The sequence below is a fragment of the Python bivittatus genome, unplaced genomic scaffold (assembly GCF_059951505.1).
Source record: "Python bivittatus isolate LINGU-HERP-01145 unplaced genomic scaffold, Pbiv_v1 ctg000220_np1212, whole genome shotgun sequence".
Lineage (NCBI taxonomy): Eukaryota > Metazoa > Chordata > Lepidosauria > Squamata > Pythonidae > Python > Python bivittatus.
Window position 1 is genome coordinate 24,216,453 of NW_028277048.1, and position 23,034 is coordinate 24,239,486.

General features: G+C 41.5%; 1 protein-coding gene across 3 annotated transcripts; it reads right to left on the reverse strand.

The window, feature by feature from the left end:
* Positions 1-6,678: 6,678 nt before the first annotated feature.
* On the reverse strand, positions 6,679-22,512 carry ANKRD33 (ankyrin repeat domain 33). Of its 3 annotated transcripts, none has more exons than XM_088138166.1 (6): positions 22,176-22,512; positions 17,802-17,934; positions 16,641-17,040; positions 14,119-14,248; positions 12,348-12,446; positions 6,679-9,038 (listed from the first exon to the last, which is right to left on the reverse strand). In XM_088138166.1, exons 3-6 carry the CDS (start codon positions 16,938-16,940, stop codon positions 8,305-8,307), a joined length of 1,263 nt encoding a protein of 420 aa, XP_087994292.1. In that variant the 5' UTR covers positions 16,941-17,040; positions 17,802-17,934; positions 22,176-22,512; the 3' UTR covers positions 6,679-8,304. The 3 variants fall into 3 exon arrangements, with proteins under 3 accessions (XP_087994292.1, XP_087994291.1, XP_025026210.2); XM_088138165.1 differs by having other exon boundaries at positions 12,348-12,488; positions 22,176-22,511; XM_025170442.2 differs by lacking the exon at positions 17,802-17,934 and having other exon boundaries at positions 12,348-12,488; positions 22,176-22,511.
* Between the last annotated feature and the right edge of the window lie 522 nt (positions 22,513-23,034).

Consider the following 23,034-nt stretch of genomic DNA (forward strand, 5'->3'; position numbering starts at 1 on the left):
TCAGTTCCCTCAGTAATGAAAGTCTTCTGATCATCATTTTCTAAGTATAATGTCCTCAGGCTCTCAATCATTTCTTTGGCAGTGGGAAGATCTTTTATTTCTGCCAGTCTGTGATCAGGTAGTGAACTAGAAATTAAAATCATGGCCCTTTTGTTCTTCTGTTCCCATAATCTCTTGGCTTCCTCAGAATCCCCTGGTTGTGGTTGAGGGGAATCTAAACAATCTAGGCTGTCCCGAAAGTCCAGTTGTAGCCTTAGTCTGTATAGCCAAGCTGAAAAATTATCTTCATTCAACTTTGGGATGGGGGGAAGCTCCTCCTCTCTCTCCATTGTTAAAAGGAGAGAGAGAAAAAAAATCTGAACTGAACTGAGCCTTTTTAAAATGTGCAAGGAGTTTCTAGGCTGTAAGACCAAAGAAACCTCCTGGGCTGATACACTGGGCCTGTAACCCAATGTTGGGGTTCTGAAATGTTAGTAACAGAAGATCCCACATGGCACTCAGCTAGTTTTAGTGGCTTATTTAGCAGAGTAAAAGCGTTCAAACTTGCACAAAGGCTTAACTAAGTTCAGTTCACAACAAACACTCTATACACATTAGTTAAAGAGAAATAAAAGATAGCTCACGGTTTAATTTGCAGATCTTCATACAATGCAGTTTCATGGCAGAAACGGTCCTGTGCGTGTGAGTAATAAGTTCAGACAAAACCTACCTGCTTCTGAATGTAGGCAACCTGCATGGAGGTAAGAAAGCCACGAGGAGGATGAAGGATTCCCTCATACCTCGTGCTGGGCCATGAGGAGAAGAGAAGGAAAATGTGGGAAACAGGAAAAAAGGCGGGCTCCAAGCCCCTCCCACACAATGCAGCACAGCTAGGCTGCAGTGGAGCCTCCCTTCCCTTTGAGACAGGCTTGGTTGAAACCCCATATTTTCCAACAAAGACAACATCCATAATTTAAGCAATGAAGGAAAACAATACTATTATTGGTGAAACTAATTCATATTGAAGAGAATGAAGGACTGTGAATGTTTAGGCTTGAGAACAGAAGACTGAAGGAGGATATGATAGTACTCTTCAAATACCTGAAAGGATGTCACAGAACAGAAGGCCAAAATCTGTTTTCTAACTGTACAACTTCGTTGTTCTCTTACTGATATTATATCTTTGCATAAATCGTTTTTTCTTTTTCTCCCTCTTTTGCTTGTTTTGCTCTCTCTCTTAAAAAAAAATAATAACGTATTTTTAAAAAATCTGTTTTCTCTCATTCCAGAATGCAGGCCATGAAACAATGGATTTAAATCACAGGCAGGCAGATTCCAATTTAATGTTCAAAAAGCATTCCTACCAATGAAAGCCTTTTGCCGGTGGAACCAATCACTTTGGGCTCTGCAGTGGTCTGGATTCATAGGGGAAAAGGAGATTTATCTGGGTATGTGGGTTTGCTCATGTTGCACTTGTCAGCAAGTCCTTAAAGATGTATGAATGATTTAAGGAGGTGATGACAAGTGCTGCCCTTGTGCCCAGATACATTCTGAATCACTTTTCCCCCTTTAAATTTGGGTCATTGCACAGCCCATCCAGAATGATGATGGGCACTCCTTCACTGGATATATTCAAGCAGAGGCCATGTGTCAGGGATGTTTTAATTTGGATTCCTGCTCTGAATAGCCCTAACCCTTCCAATTTTATCGTGTTATGATTCTGCTGTAAATTTTGTACATTACTGCCACCCTTTCAACCAGAACCTAAAGAAACATATGTAGATGATTTCAACTAGTGCCAAGAAATACATAAGCAGCAACTATAAGGAGGAATCTTCTAACTCAAGTTACAGGAGACCTTTGCATAATGGGACTTGCTCCTGAGTAAGCCTAATAGAGGGTCTTGGCCATGACAGTAGGATCCTGGATAATATTTAGTTTAATCTAGTGCCATATGGGACTATTGTTTTAATTGCAGTTCTAAGGGACTATGGAAAAAGCAGTGCGAAAGTACCTAGCAGTATATGAACATTGTTTTAAGGTTGCAATTTGTGAAATGTTTTTTTAACTCTCTCATTCTAGTTTTAATAGTGACAGAACTATCTGTGAGTTACAACCGTACTAAAGACTTTCTCATTTAGCAGCCAAATGAAGCATCCGCGTCAACTCCTACACATAAGTTCTTGAGAAAAACAAATGTCAGTTGGATGTTGTGAAAATATTATTGGAAAGTTGACATAGGACAGGAAGGGGGGATTTTATGATATATTCTAATGAAATATTACTTAGATTTTAGAAATATGATTTATCCAGTGTTAGGCTTGTAACCTGCCATGATCTGAATCTCCCCCATCCCCCATTGTTTGGGGTAGGATTGTGAAATTTTGGCACAACAAATCAGCCAGCGGGAAGAACAGGCTCCTTTGAATATTTTAGGAAAAAGAAAAATACACAGAAGGCAGATTTTGCTTTTGTTTCAGGGTAGGAGATTAAGAGAGACATAATACTTTTAATGGATGTATTCGTGGGAAATGAAACATCCTGGAAATTGTGACTTGATTCAAAGAACAGGGCTTGTAGTCGTTCAATAAGAGTTTGTGGCTCGTTAAGTTTATCCATACAATCTTCTTGCCCTGGTACAAAGATGTATTCCTGAGGATATGTCTTCACAATGGAGCCTCCATGTCATAGGCAGCCCACTGCTGAGGCAGACTGAAGCTGGTCTAAGCTGGTCCAACAGTTTCCTGGGAAAGCAGAAAAAATCACCCCATGCAGATATTCCAGGTTGCATGAAGGAAGAGCCTTTGGAAGTTGGCAACCTACTGGGCTGCAGTTGGCTCATGGCAAGGCCACCCCATCTCATCTAACCATTGGGCTCTGGGTCTCCATGGCCCTTTGTGTTTTGGCTGTCAGAAAAAGCAGAATTTTGTTCAGCCACCACTTCCTCCAACTTTCTGTGGTGTTGTCAAGGGAATATCGACCTCATGGAAGACTGAATGCAGGTTTTCCATGAGGCAGCTATTCCTCTTGATAAGCAAATAAAGAAAGTATGCAAAGGATTCCCTTGTATTTTCCCTTTGCAAGACAGAAGGGATTTAAGGACAAGTCAACTTTCTGCAAAAATGGACTTCTGCTGCCAAGGGGGGAAGAGAAGGAAAAGAGCATGGAGGAAAGAAGATTCTCCTCCCTCTTTTCTCCTTCTCCACCCAGATAAATATGAAAAAAAAGTCATACATACTTGCACCTAACCCTTTATTCTGCCTTCTATTTATTTTAAATAAAATCAAAGGGTTCTTCAGGGAGAAAGAAAACCTTGGATGATAAAGGAAAGTTGTAGTGGAGGGAAAGAGGGCAAAGCAAAGGATGACAGGAATCTTTTCAAGGGAGAATGAAAGTGAGGGGAGGGGAAGGCTTGGGAAGAGGACCATTGGTCTCCTGAAAACAAGCCATGTTACTTTCTGTGATGGCAGCGACACTGCTGGCCTCATTCCTGAGGCAATGTAAAAGCTAGGCTGGGTGGTGACCATAGTTTTCAAAATGATACACTTCAAGGGTGGGAGAAAACATATCACAATGTGTGGATGAGCCCTTAGTAACTATCTGCAGTTCAGGGCCCTGGGCTCAGAATAAGGCGACAAGCATAGTAAGATGGTTCCTTAACCTGTTTTTTTTGTAGATGCACGGATTTCAACTCCATCACTGACAGTCAGTATGGTCAAAGGCCATGCAAGCCCAGCGATGGGACCGAAGTCCCAACATATCCAGCGGGCACCAGATTGAGCTGCAGAATGTTTGGAATTTGAAGGCAAAAGGATGTTTCAGAGCACACAGGGACCTAGCGTAGCATCTGCCTGCAACTGTTTAAAGCAGCCACTCCTTTTCCCAAGATTCAGCAGCTGCCTTTCGCAGCAGCAGCAGCAGCAGCAGCAGCAGCAGCAGCAGCAGCAGCAGCAGCTGCAGTACAGTCCCAGGAAAATACATGTTTCTATTTGTCAGGAGTGTATTCCACACCTTGGGACTCTTTTACCTCCTTCCCATCTTACTGTATTGCGTGGGAATACAGACCAGGCTCAAATTGGGAGAAAGGTATTTGTAGACAAAAGGCACAGTATATCCAGATTTCATAGAAACATAACTGGAAGTTAATCCAAGTAATCCCATTGGGCCTAAAGCAAATTTGTCACAGATTTTGTAATCAGAATTCATAAACATGGGATTGTATTCAGATGAATAAGGGTAGATGGAAGAGAGGCCAAATATTCAAGACTTGAGTGCCAGAATGGGTATGGTTCCTCAGATGTAGCTATTACCTCTAACTGAGTACTACAGGTAGTCCTCAGTTAACAACAGTAATTGGGACCGGGAACTCCATTGCTAAACAACACAGTCATAAAGCACAATGTCACATGACCATGCTGATTTACAATGGCAATTCCAGCAGTTTCAGTTGCGGTCATTAGGCGAATCCGGCACGTTCATTAGGCGTGACATCATGTGATTGCCATTTGTGACCTCCTGCTAGCTTCCCCGTTGACTTTGCTTGTTGGAAGCTGGGAGTGAAGGTTGCAAATGGCAATCACGTGACCATGGGATGCTGCAACCAGTGTAATTGCTAGCTGGTTGCCGAGCGCCTGAATTGTGATTATGTGAACGCAGGGACACTGCAACGGCCGCAACTTCGAGGACCAGCTGTAAGTCTCATTCAGTGCCATCGTAACTTCGAATGGTCACTGAACAAATGGCCATTAAGCAAGGACTACCTGTAATGCTGAGATGGTAGAGGGGATCAATCTGTTTGATTTGGGTTGGGGCTCAGACAGCGTGCTCTGTATCCTCTGAATACACTTCTAATATTGATCCTGAGGAAAGAAAAACAGCATCTGAGGCATCAGTGAGGAGAGAGAAGCGTGTCTTCCCTTTCTTTTACACTACATTTGCTGTTTAAGGATACTGAAAACTCCTTTTTGACATGTGGGAAGACACCTGCTCAAAACATGTCTGGGTCGCTGTCCCATGTAGGCCGAACCCATAACACTCAATGAATGAAACTTCCTAGCATCTCTCAGTAAGCCCTATCCTTGGCTTTCCCTGTTTTTCCCCTTCCCCACCAGACGCTGAAGGCAAATGAGGACAGCGTGTACTGAGCAGATATTTCCCGCATCCATGTGCAGCACGCCCCCATCCCATATGCAGACTTTTCTGGAGAAGGCAGATAAGAAAAAAAACAGCACAGGGAATGGAGATGAAATAATAATGAGGTGCTCTCCCGAGATCCCATTTCTGTACTAGATGACTCTACCCTGACTCTGAAGATTAAAGGTTTGCAACCTGAGGCTCAAAATATAAAGATTATACAAAAATGGTTCTCCTTTTGCTTTCATGACAAACTACATCAACAGTTTGAAGCACGATTGCTTATTCCACTCATGTTTTACATTGTAATTGGTTCTTTGAAGTATTTGTTTTTCATTTATGCTGTGCAAGTGTCTGTAACTTTTGGACTGGGCAACTATCTTATTTTAAACTCATTCTCCAATACCACGCTGCATCTACCTTAGTACAGTCACATATGTCCTGATTTCATATTCTGATTTGCAGGGAGTTTTTTAACCAGGATTTCTCACCTCAGTTGTCAGAGGAAATAGTTTAGGAAACTAGGACACCTTGGCTGAAATCTGGCTTCTAAAGAGAAAAGAGAAGCATAGGGAAGAGGCAGTAAATCAATTTATTCCTTAGCTGATAAATCATGGCTTATTAGAGCAAAACTGACATTTGAGGTGGCCCATGATCTACAACAGCCATGTTCTATTTTTTTCTTTACCCTCAGTGACTCCATTTTTCTCATTCTAGACATTTTCCTGTAAAATGGACAATTCCTTAATTGTTTGTGCTGCAAATATAGAGGCATTAGAACCATCAAGTTCCTAATCCTGCTAGGATTCTGCTAAATCTCCATGACTAGGAAATTATCTGTAGGCTTCACTCCTACAGAAGCTCTTTTCGTTCTACTGAAACAATGCTGCCATCAGCTTCAAGGGAATTAAAATGGTAGTTCTACTCTGTACTTTATCCACCTGTCCATCTATCCATCTGCTTCACATTATTGCCTTTTGGGTAATCAACATTATGCAAAGTACAGAAAAAAGAGTAAGAATTAGTAAGCAAAAGAAATTAGAGGCAGGAGATAACTGGAAAGAAAAAAAATCTAGCAATATCTAATCTGTGCCTTTCACTGTACCTCTCCATACTTTCAAAGCACTCTTGCTTCTCTCATGTTCCCGTAACTCTTCATATATTGCCTCTTGTTTTACTTAGCTCTCTCTTTGTCAGAGTCTCAACATCTCCGCCCAATCATGATTTTCTTGGTCTTCCTCTCATCCCATTCACTCTTCCTTCATATATTTGTTCTGGAATCACTCATTCATTCTCCCCATATGACCAGCTCAATCCAATGTACTTTGTTCATACTGGTCACTCATGTTTGTATTTAAGCCACATTCATTCTTGACCCTAATTCTTGTTTTACCCCACACATTTCTTAAATACCTTGTTCTCACAACATTCAACTTAATTTTATGTTTCTTCTAACATACCCCAAATCTTATTTGCATATAACAAAGTGGGATTTCTGTATTTTTTCTCCATCCATTTTCTAATCTTTAGAAAACCCTCCAACAAGGCAAACACATTTTTACTTGTTCTTGTTTATTGTCATTTATGTATAACACACAGTTGTTCACTTCAGTGTCTGTGTCAGACACAATTATCTTGGTCTTTGATACATTAATTCATACTCTGCATTGTATCATGCAATCTAGCAGCATTGTCTGCATACAAAACTACATGTGTATTCATTTCCTCAATCAACAAACTTCTAATGTCACCATTTATCCATAAATATATCAAAAAATCTAGAGGAGGTTACATATCCTTGTCTCACTCCCTGATCAGTGTCGAGCCATTCACTAAGCATTTCCTTTATTCTCACACATTCTTTACTTTCATCGTAAACAACTCTTACCTTATCAGATTCAGCAGCCAACCTTCAACTCTCTTTTTGTGGGAAAAGTTGCATAATTCAGGGCTATTCTTTTTCCTATACACTTCCTCTAAACCAACAAGCATACAATACTGCATATTTTCCCGCCCATATTCATACATTCCTGAATGATCTGCTGAAGAGCAAAAGTCTGGCCTGAATTCTTTCTGCCTAGCATTAAATTGCACTGAACTTTCCAAAGTGTACTCATTGCCCTTTTTAATACCTTTTCAGTCAGCATTCTGCCAAACACCTTCCCAGGAATTAACAAACTGATCCTCCAGTAGATTTTTCTTTATTAAAAGCTTATTATGTTGCTAGCTCTCCCTTTGTATAAGGGAGCAATATTCCAATCATCAGACACAGATGTAGTGTTCATACACAGGATAAACAAATTGCAGAACCACTCCATAACCAAACCACATCCATATTTTAACATTTCTCTGGTTACACCATCTACATCTGCAGCCTTGCCATTTTAAAAATATTATTGCAGCATTTATTACATCCTTTTCACTATTTTTCCTGAACACTCATATTTATAGCATTCATTTTAACATTGGAGGAAACAACTATTCCTCAACATATCCTTATAATTCCCATACAAATCTCAGAAATACTCCTTCCATTTTTCCCTTGCTCCAGTTTAATTTCAAATGATTTCATCATTTTTATTCCTAACTCCATGCATTCTGCTGAAGTCCTTTGTTTAGCCCTGTTCACCCACTTACAAAGCAGTTGGACCATATACTCCCTTTACATTTTAAGTCACAATGTATTCTCTTGGGAAGAAAACACATGTTATAGGCTTATGCATATTAAATAAAACTATATTGGGAAGAAAGAATCTAAAGTATAAATGGAAAAGAGAGCAGTGTTCCTTCCTTCCTAATCCTGCCCATTTTCAAGCCCTAAACCTCTACCATCTGCTTCTCTCCTCCAGATTTTCCATCAGAGCTCAGAAGGCAAAGATGCTCAGGCATATTGTTAAGGTTCCTTTGGGGACTGATGAGATTGGAGTTGGGAAATTCTAGGCAAGGGAGACAATAAATTACACTCTTTCTTCTGTGATACGAACACTTTCTTCCTGAGCATTAGGGTCCTATTACCCATACTGACAATCTCCTCTAGAAGTAGTTCCTTAGCCTGACCAAGAATTGAGAAAGTATTCCATATGGGTGATGACATTTTCTGAATCATCCTGGGGCAGATTTTTACTTTGTCTTAGGAGTATGATTTTCTTCTTGCATCCCCAAACATTACAACTGTTCATCTTTTCCTTTAGCCTAGTCTGGCTTCCTCTTGGACCCCACTGCTTCCTCAGCCCTTTTCTTCTCTTCTCTGAGCTCCCTGTATCGCCACTTAGGCAATGGCAGTGCGTTCTGGCTTCTGGACTCGGGTGGTTTGTTCTCTTCGGGAGTCAGCTGGGCAGAAGACTTGGTGAGCTTTATTTTTGGAATCCCTCTGGGGAAGATGCTGTTGCATCGCAAAGGAAGTGATAGAAACTTCACAGTGGTACTAGGGGGTTGATAGGGTGCCAGGGTTTGGGTCCCGAACTGGTCGCTGCAGCATGACCTGCTAGCCATTGATTTGGCATCAAGATCAGGTGCATATTTGTTGAGAATTTCTGGCACTGAGCGTCTCTGCTTGCCTACTTCTGGTGGGCTGTCAGGACAGAGAGTTTGGCAAGCAGTGGCCACAAATGGGCTGGCCAAGGAAGTTGTCATGCGCACCATGTGATCCATCACGCCATCTGTCTCAGGATCATGTGGAAAACGGATTGTAAACATGGAGCAAATGTGATCAGACAGACGCCTGGCTCTGGATTTTGTAGCCATTGCTTGGGCCACCAGTTCAGGCAGACAGGGCCACTCTGGCAAGTACTTGTTAGAGAACTGTTGGGCACATGGGCGTTGCAAAAGGATTCTGATCCGCATGATAGTTTCAAAGCATCCAGTCATGGCTGCCCACTCCTGTGCTGTCTTTCCTTTCACGGGGTCTACAGCTGTGAGGTCAGCTCCTAGGAGAAAGCACACATGATGAGAAGCCCAGCAGTGTTTCATTCCCCACAAGCCCATGCTTATGTTTCCACATGGCTACCCCTGAAGTCTTGGCATGGAGTGCCTTCACTGGACCAGAGCTGTTTTCACCATTCCATTCGAAGATTCATGTGATCAGGGAGGAGAAGCAGGGCCCCTTTACATCCCTGAAAACTCTGTTCTGCATCCTGTGCTAATATAATTCTTTTTTCTCCAGGCATGTGGTTTTTGCACATCTGAGTTGTACAACTGAGCTGCACATTGAGTGGAGAATCATGGATTGTAGTATTTCCCTTGCCTACCTTTCCTCTTGAGGGTGAAAGCAGTGTCTACAGGGATATATGTGCACGTGTGAGTGTGTGTGACAGAGTGTGTGATTTCACTAGGATTATGGTGGAGAAGGAATGATTAAAAAGAACCCCTTGCCTGAAATTTAGATTTAAGAAAAAAATATATAGTGTTATGTGTAGAATTGAACATTAGGCATAGTTTCCCCCAAGATTACCATTAGGTGACCGTGTGGAAATCACCAAATATAAACATGTAAACAAAATAGTAAAAAGGATGAAGGACTCTGGTGGTTCCTGCCTGCAAGCAGATAGAAGAAGGTGCAATTTAAAAAATGACATCTGTAGAGTGACATCAAAGGGAAGACAGAACTCTGCTGGTTTCTATCATTAGTTGGACTGAGGTAGGATTCTGGAAGTCAGGAGTTTGATTAATATAGATTATTAAGTATAATAAAATATGTATCAGAAGCTGATTTGGGTGAGGGGTTCTTTTTGAACTTAGATTTGGATGAATGTTTTGCTTTATTTATTTATTTATTAAATTAAAACCAGGCACTTTTTTTTCAGTCAAGAGAACTGTGAACTGTTGTGTATGTTTCACAGGTTAATTAGCAAGGTGAGAAAAACCAACTTGAATTGTTCATTTACTGTAAGTGAGACCTTCCAAAACGTGCCAAGCTACTTCTCAACACCTGATATCTTTGGGCCACTGGTAGAATCCACCCTTGATGCCTGTCCTGCCTGGACCACTGAATCCAGAGTAATTAGGCCTAGCTGCTGTTTTTATTTCCCACAATATAGCATCACTAGGTACACATGACATGTGTAGCAGGAGAATGTGCTGGGGGAATAGCCTGACTTGCCACTGGGGAGAACTTTTGAGGAGTTGTGCAATGAAATACCTGGGGAATTTGCTGCGGCACTGCATCATCCCTGCCCTTCTGCCTAACACCCCTTTCAGCCAACTCTCTCCCTTTTCTGCCATCTCTGAGCAGCTGAGGTGAACACATTCTGGCTCCTGCAGACAGTGAGAATTGATTTAGCTCTTTCAACCTCCCGTGCCCCTTTGCTTGCAATTTCTAACAGATGGCTACATGTGCAGATCTACTAGCTATCAAAATCATCACCAATCTCAGCAGTCCTGTGATTGGGTGGCTGGTGAAGCTGAGAAGGTGCAAAGAATCCCCTCATATGGGAAATGAGGACACTGTCATCCAGCTGTTAGCCAGAACAGAGGCAAGGGGGACTAGCAATAGAGACAGCAACATCTAAACTGGTTTAGTTTCCTATAGGCCCCCTGAGGGTAGAAAACACTTTACTGAGCTGTGGGGAAGAGGTCATGATCCAAGTAGTGAACTTGTGGTGATCCGATGACTGTTGGCTGGCTTTCCTTATGCAAAATAAGAACTGAGGTAGACATTCCCCATCATCCAGAGGCTCATTCCCTTCTCAAAGCTGGCTACATTTCCAAACAGCATATTTTTTTTTCCCCTCAGCTTCCACCTCCATTCCCTCATAAGCTAACCTTCACTTCCGCTGGCCTTGAAATGTAAGAATGGATAAGGATTCTATGAGCCAATCAGTTCTCCCTCTAGCTGATCAACAGAAAAATTCAAAAAATGAGAGGCACGCTGAACTGCCATGGTTCCCAGAATAACAAACGTCCCCTTGCCCCCCTACACACAGAAGAAGAAAATAAATTGCCCCATGCCCCCCCCTTATTTTCAATATATGTTTTATGCAAAAACATTGCAAAAAATATGAGTCATGGCAGTAGCAACTGTTTTGATGGGAAGGTACCATTCCTTCCATTTCTGCTCAAAAGGCTCTGCTAGGTGTGATCGTAGAGGGAGAGCATCCTGGTATTTTCCCCAATATTATATTACTGTATAATATCTTTGTGTGCAGAATAATGGCTTGCTTGACCCCAGGGATAAGGCAGGAGTTCTGCACAGGCTGCTGATCAGTTTGTGAAACTGACTACAAATGTATTAAAGGATTAGAGTGGGGGTGACGGTTTTCCTTTCCTAGCCTAGTTAGCTTGCAACAGAAGTGGAGCAAAGCCTAATTTATACCTAGGGTTGGGAGGCATGACAAAGCAAGACCAAAGCCAACAAAAAAACAGACCGCCCACAAGCCCCAGCCCTGCAAAGAAAAGAGGGCAAAGGAAGCAGTCTAGCTTTGCTCTAATTTCAGATGAAAAAGACTGATTCAGCCTGCAAAAAGAACTAAAGTCATGGGAATGTCCAAGCCTGGAATGTCTAGACCAGTGTTTCTCAACCGTGGCAACTTTAAGATGTGTGGACTTCAACTCCCAGAATTCCCCAGCCAGCAGGGAGTTGAAGTCCACACATCTTAAAGTTGCCAAGGTTGAGAAACACTGGTCTAGAATGTGTGTGTGAGTGGAAGGGGCCCATGGAAAGAGGCAATTCAACACTGCTGGCAAATCTTTTTATGAGGGTTGGGTTGCTCTAGGGGTTACTAATGACAAAAGGCTCTAAGTCAAGGCTCCCTCTCTCTCCATTTCTCTATCGGGGCTGCTCTTGAACTATCTTTCATTCCATTCGTGCTGGTGAGGAATGAAGGAGCGTCAGGGAAGTGTTTCTGCTGTCCTCCCCTGCTCGTCCTATCATGAAATGGGCTATTGCCCTGGAAGTCCCTGCAGAGTCTCTTTTCTGCTGTGGCCTAAAAGCAGTGAGACTCCTCCTTTTTCTTCCTAGCCTTACTTCTAGCAGCATGAAACAAGTGCCTTTTGCATCTTCTAGGCTCCTCTGGAAGCAATTTTTCATTTTCCAAACCAGCCTTGAAAAGTACATCTCTCATTCACATTCCAGTTTGGGCAGTATACCTTCTCCCCTTGAGCAAAGAGATGTCCCCAACGTCTCCCATCACTGGTGGGTTCTCTGCACAATGCCTGATTATGTCAGCAACTAAAGTTGGTCCATTAACATTAAAATCAACATCTGGAAGGCCAGCTGCAGTTAATGAGGGGTAATATACCTGCCATGAGCAAGGCAGCAACGCAGTCATTCTTCCCTTGTATTGCAGCCTTCATGAGGGCAGTCAGGCCCCTGTAATCCTGCTTCTCAATTTGTAGTCCTGGATAATAATTCAGAAGATAGTTCAAAATAGTAATGTGTCCTTGGTGGCAACAGAGAGAGAAAGGGAAAAGCATTAGGAATGCGCTGATGTCTCCCAAAACAGGCACTCATCACAATCTAAAGGCAGCACTGATCATGGAGAATTCACAGTTCCACTCAGGGGGCTAATTTTTAATTTTGTGCAGACCCCCACCATCTTTGGATTGCAGTCAGTTTATACCTACTACCTTGCCACAAGCACAAGTCATCAGTGTGTGTATAAATGAACTGATTGAGCAATGCATTAAAGGTGAGATCCTTTGTGGCTATAACAAACAAGGTCCAAAGACCCAAGTTCCTTAGATAAGCCATTAGCTCTTAACCTATGCTTTTGGAGAAGATAAAATAGGAAGGGGGAAGTTAGGGTTAGGGTTACATACTAATTCATTTGCAGATTTTTGCTAAATGGTGGATGAAGAAAGACAGGATTTATGCCAAGCTTTGTACCTTGAATATAGCAGGAAATCAAAATCAAACATCTCCATGCTTTTTCCTTTTTTAGAAAGTGATATACATGTTTAAAGTTTAAAATAATATATAATCTTATTGTAGGGTGTCATTAAGGAAAGGAGGAATATCTTGATAAAATACACAGGCTTTAGCCAAACAGTGCTGTGCATAGGTAGCGGTTTCTACAAGCAGACTAATATCTCTGCCTCTCCATATCCATATCCACATCCATCTATATCTATATATCTATACCTATACCTATACCTATACCTATATCTATATCCATATCTAAATATTTCTCTATATAGATATATTCCACTCAGATCTCAACTGTAGAGGAGGAAATCTATTTGGATTGTCACAATGAAGAATTTTTCCCTTTGCTATGATCCCTGTTCATTTCATTTTTTAAAAATTCACCTTCAGTGATTTAATTTGACTTTATTTTGTTGTTAAACTGCATATCAGTTATAGTCTGAATAAACAAATGAGGAAATACTAAACAGATAAACTGGGACAGGAAGGAAGTACAAGGTAATCATACCCATTTCAACTGGAATGCCAAAAGAGACCTGAATTCAGATGGACCAAGTTCTATATAATGAATGCATTTGACTCACTCTGATGATCAAATTGGGTCCTAGTTCTCATGGAGGCATGGCCATGTCTTGCTGAAAATCAGGTCACCTTTCAGGAATCCCTCTTGACTTTTGTCTCATAATATATCTCACTGTCCCTAATGCTAAGTCCTAAGACCCTCATATCACTTTAAAATATCACACATTGCCCTTTTCTACAGTGAAACTGGAGGAGAATATTAGGGAAGGCCCAAATAAATAAATCTCTTCTTCTCCCCCTTCTTTGCCCCAGTCAGAGCCAGTTAACACACAAACTAGAAACAGCAAACCCAGGCTTGCTACCCAGTATATATTCAAAGCATTTTTTTCCATGCAGGGAAATTCCAACAGTGGTGTTTCTTCATTAAATATAGTTCTGGACAGATAGAGCAAGGGAATGACAGGAAGGGAAAAGTCCTTAGATTATTTGTGCACAATTTGGAATGGTATTCTTCAGTTCGCTGTTTTTTAAATTCTGATCAAACATCCAGCCCAGTTTGAATCTTTTATGTTCCTTGATGTCCCTGGTATCTTGCCTGTTGTGTAAAAATAGTATTTTCCTACCTGCCTGAGCTGCCACCATAAGTGCTGTGTTCCCATCATTATCCTGATGATTGACATCTATGTAGGCGCATTTACTGAGAAGAACGACAATATCGATGAAGCCCTCGAAACATGCCACCAGGAGGCCATTCTGGAGAGCAAGAGGGAAGACATTAAGATCCAACTTCCTGAGCACATGAGAGCTTTTCCCATCCATCCTTTCAGGTTTTGAGTTCTATGATCGGGGTATGCTGACGGCTGCCACATCATGACTAACCCCAGTGCAATATGGTCATACTTCTGAGCTGGCTCAGCAGCTAAATGAATACCATGCAGAGACTGGACATCATGTAGCAAAAGCTGTCTTTCCAACACTATCCCTGGTACCTCTGTTCCTCCCCATCCATCATGAGACTGCACACTGGAGATAGGACTCTCTGATTAACTATAAGCAAACAGTGGCAATCAGTACATGGCGATGACATTGTCAAGGAACTAGACATACATTCTCTCATGTAGAATGCACAACTTTTGTATTGTAAGTCGTCTACTGTATTTCCCCCATTAGAGCCTCCTATGGCACGTAAGACAATAGGCTGGCTTGCAAAAACCATAAGCTACTCAGGAGGCTCCTTCTAAACCCTGGTGGGTAGGGTATCAGCACTTCTCAGAGTGAACAGTCAGAAGGCAAAATACCTTTTTTATATTAATATCTCTGTGAGTTATTATTTTGCAAGGGAGAGCGAAGGGGCTGTGTCGGCATGGCAAAAGGGAAGCAGTGGGACCTGAATTATAGCAGGAAAGTGCAATCCACTGGGAAATGGGCCATGGACATTCAAGTCCAATTCCTGGGAAATGCATGAGTCTATAAAACAGAAAGGACCTATTAGGCATTCTGGCACCTGAAAAAATGAAGGAGCAGAGCAGAAGGTAATGATACTGTCATGGGAATAGACAGCAGCCCATAAGAGGATCTTGGATCTCTTCCCTTGATATTGTGAGACTTGAGAAGGATGGCAGGATAGCTATAGGCTCAGCTCTGCTTGAGAAGAAATGCTGCAAAGACAAAGTTGCCACATTTCCACTAGGGCTGGATAGTTTTCCTTGGCAGTAACTCCTGCTTTGACCTGCACCTCACTCCTGGAATTTCTCAGGGGTAGAGTGTGTGTGTGCATGTGTGTGTGCGTGTGTTTACCCCTCTTTGAGGTGGAAACATTGTGAAAGGAGAATGAGGGTGGAGCACTATTACCCCAGTTTTTGTGCTATTATATTGATCAGCTGGAAGGAGCGCTCACTGGCCACATTGGAAAACAGGGTGCCTAGAAGAAACTGGGGTGCAGCAACCTACAGTGCTCAAGGGGGTATGATGGATGGGACTGGTGGCTCTGAGGAAGCACCCTAATCTCCTAGGAGCCCAAATCACAATGTTGCATCTCTTCACTCCCTTGTATGAAATCTGGAATTTGCAACCATATAACCCAGAATTATGAAGAGAATCTATATTTAATATAGCAGCACAGATGCAGCCTACAAGAAGTATTCACTTTAGCTCTTGGCTGAATTGGTTGGTGGTGGTGGTAATACTAGGAATAACTTCCACTCCAGGTGGTTATACTTGAAAGTGATTGCAACATTGGCCAATGATCTCCCTCAGGCGACTGTCCTATTCATTCGGTTGGATAAAAGGATATGTCTGTATGCCATCCAGCCATGGCTCCCCCTTTGATCTAGTCAGGCACAAACATCAAATAGTTTGTTGATAATTGCTTCATGAAGCAGTCATATTAAGGTATGTTGAATCTGTGGCATGACTGGATTAATTTATTTGATTCAAGTTATTACCTGCTGCAATCCCCAAACTCTCAGTGATATACTGTAATAAAACATTGGAAATAAAGATATCTGATGGTAAAAAGATTAAATTACATAATTATAAAATCATAAAATGCAAAGACCAGTACAATCATCCATCCTAAGTATCATGGATCATTGTAGGCTCTCTGGGACAGCTCTGTTTTCAGTAGTTTCCAGAAGGCCAAATTGTAGGAACCAGCCCCAGGCCAAGGGGGAAACTCTTCCAAAGTCAAAAGCGGTACTTATGAGCCTCCTTGGTAAGTACCTTGTGGAAATGGGGGACTACCAGCAGTTTCTCCTGGGATAAATAATTTTGGTTGAAAAAGGCCAGAAGATACTTCTATGCTAAGCCATATCTACTTTATAGATAATCACCAGCACTTCGAATTGCTCTTGGAAGCTAATCAGAAGCATGTGCAGGGCTCAGAGCAAGGGAGTAGTATGTTCATGGCAGTGAGTGCCAAACAATCCCTAGGCCACTGATTCTGGAGCAATTGAAGCTTCCAGGTGGTCTTCAAGTCATTTACCATGTTAAGAACAGTAAAGCTAGAGATTGTTTCTTAGACCATAGAAATTCTACTAGGCTGAACTTTGCTCTAACAATATGCCAGTTGAACTACACCACCATAGGGCCATTTCATCTCCAGCTCACATGTGCTGTGTCAGGGTCAGGATGGGGGTCCAATTACCTGTCCATTGATGTCCAGTTCCATGACTTCCTCCCTGGTCACCCCCCTGTCAAGTTTATCCTGCAATAGCTTTGCATTGTTCCTGACACAGCACCAGTACAATGTGAACTCTAGGTCGTCATCACTGTCAAATGGAGTGCATTCATACACTGGGTAGATGGAGTCATCAGAGAGGAGGCTGCTGGTATCTGAATATTTCCCTTGTCTTTCATTCTCTTCATCCTCATAGTGTAGTTCTAGATTGGATTTGCTTAGGGTGGGTGATGTGTTTTGATCTCTTCCATTGTTATCATTATTCATCCAGCCTGCTCAGAGAGAGTAGCTTTTGCTGTGGTTCTGGCAGCTCGTGTTCATTTCCTTGGAGGACTGTTTATGTTCTATCTTCTTCCTCAATGGGGACCTGCAATGCAAAGGAGAAGATCTGATCTCTCTCAAATATAACATCCCCCTAACCATGTTCATGGGTTTGAGAGAATATTAAATATTGTTGTTCTGAAGGGATGAGTATATTGTCATTTGCCCAATATTCTCTAAAACAAATTATATTCCAAAAGTAAAATAAACAGATATTCTGTTTTGAAAGGAAACTGGAAACCATTGCAGATCTCCACTTGGCAGTTGCTAAGTTGAAAGTACAGGTAGTTCTTGTTTAGCAATCACAATTGGGACTGGCAACTTGGTCGTTAAGTGAAGCGGTCACTAAGTGAAACCATGCTTATGATCTTACCTCAGCTTTCCTTTGTTTTACAGGCCTGCAAAGGTCATAAATGCAAGGATTGGTTGCAAACTTACTTTTTCATCACCATTGCAACTGCAAACAGTCACTGTACAAGGTGGTCACTAAATGAGGACTACCTGTATACAGCATGTTTCATGGTGTAGTTGCAATGGGTATGGAATAGTAACGAGTATGCATCCAACTACTGGATATAAATGAGTAAGTGAATAGGAGAGCTAACAGGACTGGCCTAGGGGATTTAGCAGGGAGTGTAAGGGAAAATGCCTTTTTCTCTAAGCCAAGAGATTGCTCTTGGCTAACAAGAGTTTGAGAAAGAAATAAAAACATTTCTACTGGTGGTACTCTAAGAAAAAAAAATTAAGATGAACAGAGAGGAGTCTCCGGTTGTGATCTGCAGGGCTTGTGGAATTTTGCCTTCCTACCTGAAAAAGTCTGGGATAGAGATGCTAACTTGTAGCAGTCCTTGAAGAAACCGTCAAAAGATTAGGGCAGTACGTGGCCACGCTTCAGCTGAGCAGAAATGACAAGAAGTTATCCATTGAAAGAAAGAGGGCCCTGTAACAAAAACAGAGAGTGGAAACCATGCTTCAAGGCAGAGAATGCCTAGTGCTGCTAATCCATAGGCTTTTCCCTTTTTAAATACAGTGGTACCTCTAGTTATGAACGCCCCTCCTTACGAATTTTTCAAGATACGACCAGCTCCGGCCCCAGAAATTTACCTCTACTTGCGAACTCCGCCTCTACTTATGAACCAGATCCGCGGCCATTTTCCCTGCTGCCATGCGGTCGCGGCTTCCTGTGGGCGAGATCGCAGTAGCAAGGAGATGTTCGGTGAGGCTTGTGGTGTGTTTTGTGGCGTTTGGAAGGTTTTTGTGGCGTTTGGAAGGTTTTTGAGGTTTAAAAATAAAATGCATATGTTTCAGAACTGTTTAGCCGTATTTACATTGAACCTTATGGGGGAAATTTACCTCGGGGTGCGACCAAATTCGGAGGGCGGATTAGCCGTATTTACATTGAACCTTATGGGGAAATTTGCCTCGTGGTGTGACCAAATTCGGAGGGCGGAACGGACTAACCGTATTTACATTGAACCTTATGGGAAACTTTACCTCGACTTGAGACCAACTCGAGTTGCAACCAGAGTCATGGAACGGATTAAGTTCGTAACTAGAGGTACCACTGTAGTTTGCTTTCTGAGGATACAGATGAAGGCTGGAGAAATTCAGATATTGTTATCTGGACTTCTTGTAGAGTGATTTGATTTTTGAAATAAAGGGGCAGTGCCAGAAAAAAATCAGCTAAAATTCCAAAAACAGCCTAAGGGCTTTCCCACAAAGCAGCCTTCAGCTGTTTGTCTCCCTATGCATAAATCAGCTCTAAATTAAGTTGCTTTAGAAATTCTTGTCTAGATTTCAGACCCTTTCTCTATTTTAGCCACAGTGATGATCAGGTGTTCTGCCTGGAGCACAATTAACACAGTCCAGTCCTAACTGGTGGATTTCCCTTCCCTTCCCTTCTCCCCTCCCATCCAAGCTGGGAAAGTAGGCACCCATTGCTTTCCCTTCTGGGGGCATCTCTTCTGAGGGCTGGTGAAAGTGGGGCGGGGGGAGACCACAATTTTATAGTTCTTCCTGTCACTTAGGCTAAAGAGGAAACTTCACAAAACACTTGTCAAATTTTACCCAGTTAAAGACAAACGAAAAAAAAAGTGGCCCACATTTCACCATTCCTTTGCTGAACCTATTAAAAAAAAAAGGCATTTCATCACTCCACTTCTGAACTAGGAAGAAAAGTTTCATGGCAGACAGCCCCAAAGCCTAGAACAAAATGGCTGTCAAAAGCAGAGATTGTGGCCTCTCCCAGAGCATATACCAGCCAGTTGGAACAACTGTGTAAGACTGAATGCAGTGCAACAGGCGAGCAGGATGATCTTGGTTGCACTAGTTAGGGGGGGGCGGGCACTACTTTTGATGCAAACTGGGAAAACGCTGGTTGAGGTTGCCCTCCCAAGTGTAAGGGCAGGCTGAGGATGACATCATCTGCTCTTGCCCTTCACAACTGTAGGTGGTCTGTCCTTGCGCTGCTGGGCAAGCAGGAAGTGCAGATCAGCTCAAAGACAGGAGATCAGACATGTCCGGTGCTTATTCTGAACTGGTCCAAAGGTCTTACATGGAAATGTTTTTTTTTCTTCTGAAGCAGTCTAGGTTCAAATATACATAATCTGATTTTGGGTTGTTTTCACGGTGCTTCCAAAAGCATCCTGGAGGCACTTGTTGCAACCTATGTCTCCTTGAACCACCACCCTATAGTAGATGTGCAACAGAAACAACCCGCTGAATTTTAGGCTTGAAAAGTACAGAGCAAGGACTTTCTCTCTTTCAAACTCCAACAACACTTTCATATATATATTTAGCTGCAAGTCAAGGATTTAGGAAAATGTTCATATTGTGCCCCAACATTTTCAAAACCATCTCATACTTCAAGAACACTCTCTTTGTTTAAAGGAGACTCTCTTGTCTCTAGAGAGTCTCCTTTAAACAAAATAGCTTAACATCGACATGATTCCAAAGACAAACAACAACATTTATACAACTCTATACATTTTTATTCCAGTTTGTGTCAACGATCCTTGATGGCATTGCCTTAAGATCTTGATGTAAAATTGTGAGGTTTCTTTTAAATACTAAACTAAACTAAACTAAACTAAACTAAACTAAACTAAACTAAACTAAACTAAACTTTTAAATCAATATCAACATGAACTTACCATAAAATATATGGGTCCTGATATTTCTAAGTTTTCCTTGTCCTAAACCTGTCCCAAGCTGAATGTGAAGCCCTACCCTACTTTCTCACTCTTGGCAAGATAAATCTCTATTTCTCCCACCAATACTTGAGACTGAGGGTTTGTTATTATCAATAGCGTGTATAGCTTCATTTTCATTAAACTAGCAGGAACTGACCATCTGGAGCCTGCAAAATTCTCTCCTTCCTACAATTTCCAGATATCTTTGTTCTCTTCGCCAATCCAATGTGAAGATGTTTCAGAAGCAAGGCGTTTTCACCTTAAATGGTAGAGCAATCCAGAGATACAGATGCACGGTTGTGATATTGGCCTAGATGAAAATTGGATAGATAAACTTTGGGGCTGTATGCTTTTCCTTTCATGGCTAATAACACCCTGGACCACTTAGTTACTTTTTGTAATAGAACAAGGAGTTCTAGTAATTCCTGATATATTCCTTAGCACTGAATATGCTATTCACCCCAGATTTACTAGAAGTATTAAAGTATAGGTAATATGAATTTCTCTCCCTCTGTTCCATCCCTCTTAATATTTTACAATGAGAATAAAGACTATTAGTCTTCACTGATTTTTATCTGCCAGGTGCCCATGAGAAAAGTAATACTGTGTTTACTAGATGGTAATCCAGTTATGTGGCAGTAATTCATTTTACTTCTAAGTGGGCACATATAGGATTGCATTTAGCATACCTGCTGTATAACAGCTTTGCTTGCTGAGGTTTTTAAAAATATCTTTCCACAACAGTTTAGGTAGACCTATGTCTGGGCAGGAAAAAAATCCAGATGGCCACTAGAGGTGGCAGTAAAGACCTAGAGGTTGTTGGGTTTTTTAAATCATCTGTTGTCATCAAATGATCATCTGGATTTTTATACGCCAAATAGGGTAGGCCAGGGTTAGTATCATTCCCTAAGAATATTTAACTTGGGGGTTTGTAAGCCAAATGTCCTATTTAGCAGATCCCCAGAGATGGCTTTTTCATCGTAAAACTATTTTCAAGAACTGAAGCCACATGGAGTTGGCTAGATGGTTTATGAATGGGTTTCCTCTTGAAAACAATTTTCCCATTAATCCTATTTTTGAAATATCACTTTGTTTCCTGCAGTCCTGGCTTCTCTTTAATATTTCTCTGTCACAAGCGAATCAATTCTGGCGGAGTGTAATAGGCCCAGTATGCTTCTTGGTTGCAGCCTCCTGCTCTGAAGTCTTATTTAATAAGCCAAGAAGAAAGTCCTGGCAATCCACATGGATGGACCTTTCTAATTCACCATGAAATAGTTACATCCGTATTCAACAACTTTTAATGAACTGCAAAATGAGAGTTAGAACGCATCCTATTTCAATCCCAAAATAGCAGAAAAACCTTTAAAAAAAATCACATAACAAGGCACACCCTATACACTGCACACACACACACACGTGCATGGACACATACATACATTTACAGTCTCATCTTATTTTGCAGTTGAAACATAATAGCCTGCTAATCAGCTGCTTCCTTTTATAGTTAAATCCATTTCCTTTCTGTTGTGAGAACAATGCAACACAGGAGAGGTATCAGATCGGGACTGCAAAAGTCCAAATGACCCCTAGATGGCAGCCAGGAGATACAGAAAACTCTTAGCTCTCCGCTCCCATCTAGTGGTCCTTCCTACTCTTGCATCTCAAATAGAGCAGTCCCACACCACACATTCTAAGCATGATGACAGTGAGGGGCATGTGTTTATCTGTTTACAATTATTTGGAAGTTGCCTCCAACAAGAACATAAGGAAGGTCACTGCATCATAAAAACAATAAAGCACAGTAATCGCCCCAAAGAGTCAATTTATAAAATGTAATGTCATCAGAGCATCACAAAAACATACCCTAGTCATCAAGAGGTAGAAAATACAACATAAAAAACAGACATTATTTTCTAAATTACCCAGCATCTTATGTCTTGAATAAGAACCATGGTAATGACCTTATTTATATGAAAATAAAAATATATACCTGGGAATGATATGGCTGCTCCATTGTTTGGTAATTCAAAGTGAGGATTGGAGAACTAGTGTGATAGAAGGTTGCCAGAATGCCCAAACTTGTCTCATTAACCGAAGGTGATATCTGATAAAAATACTTCGACTAAGTGTTTGGAATCCAGTATCTTACTGTCTTAGAAGGCGTCCTTTAGGGCTGTCCTTAGTTCACTTAACCAAGATGTTTCCAAAAAGACTCCGTTAGTAACTGTTCTGCCTCCTCTGATTTTCATCACAGCACGGCAAGGCATACTTCTACATGCTAGGACACATGGAAATTTTCTGACATCGTTTTCAGTCACTCCAAGGAATGAAAGCTTCAGCCTTGGGGATTTAACCTCCCAAGCTGTGACAGCTTGCACGTTGCCATAGGCTTAGCTATGGAAGATGTCTTAATTTGTGGCACTGCTTAAAATGGCTCTGAGCAGGATTTGCAGTATTTAACTCTGGAGTTAATTTTAGCCTCCGATTTTTGTTTGCATATTTGTACATGGGATTCCTTGCTGTAACAAGCAGCAGAAAGTTATTCTCTCTTGTAGAAGAGAAGTCATTGGATGAAGAGGAATAAAATGGTTTATGTTCTGCTAGTCATTAAATGTGATTTCTCCTTTGCCCATACAAATCAATGTGTCTGCTTGCTGTTAAGAAACAAACCCAACTGCCTGAATTGTTACAAGTATGCCAATGCTAGATAAGATGCCTATTCCTAAGCAGTTAGACCAGACCATCCCAAAGGTGGATCACAACTACAAATCCCACTAAATTCTGCATTTCTAGCCATACTGTTGTTTTATACATGCCCCTTTATATTATTGCCCCTGTACAGGCAGTTA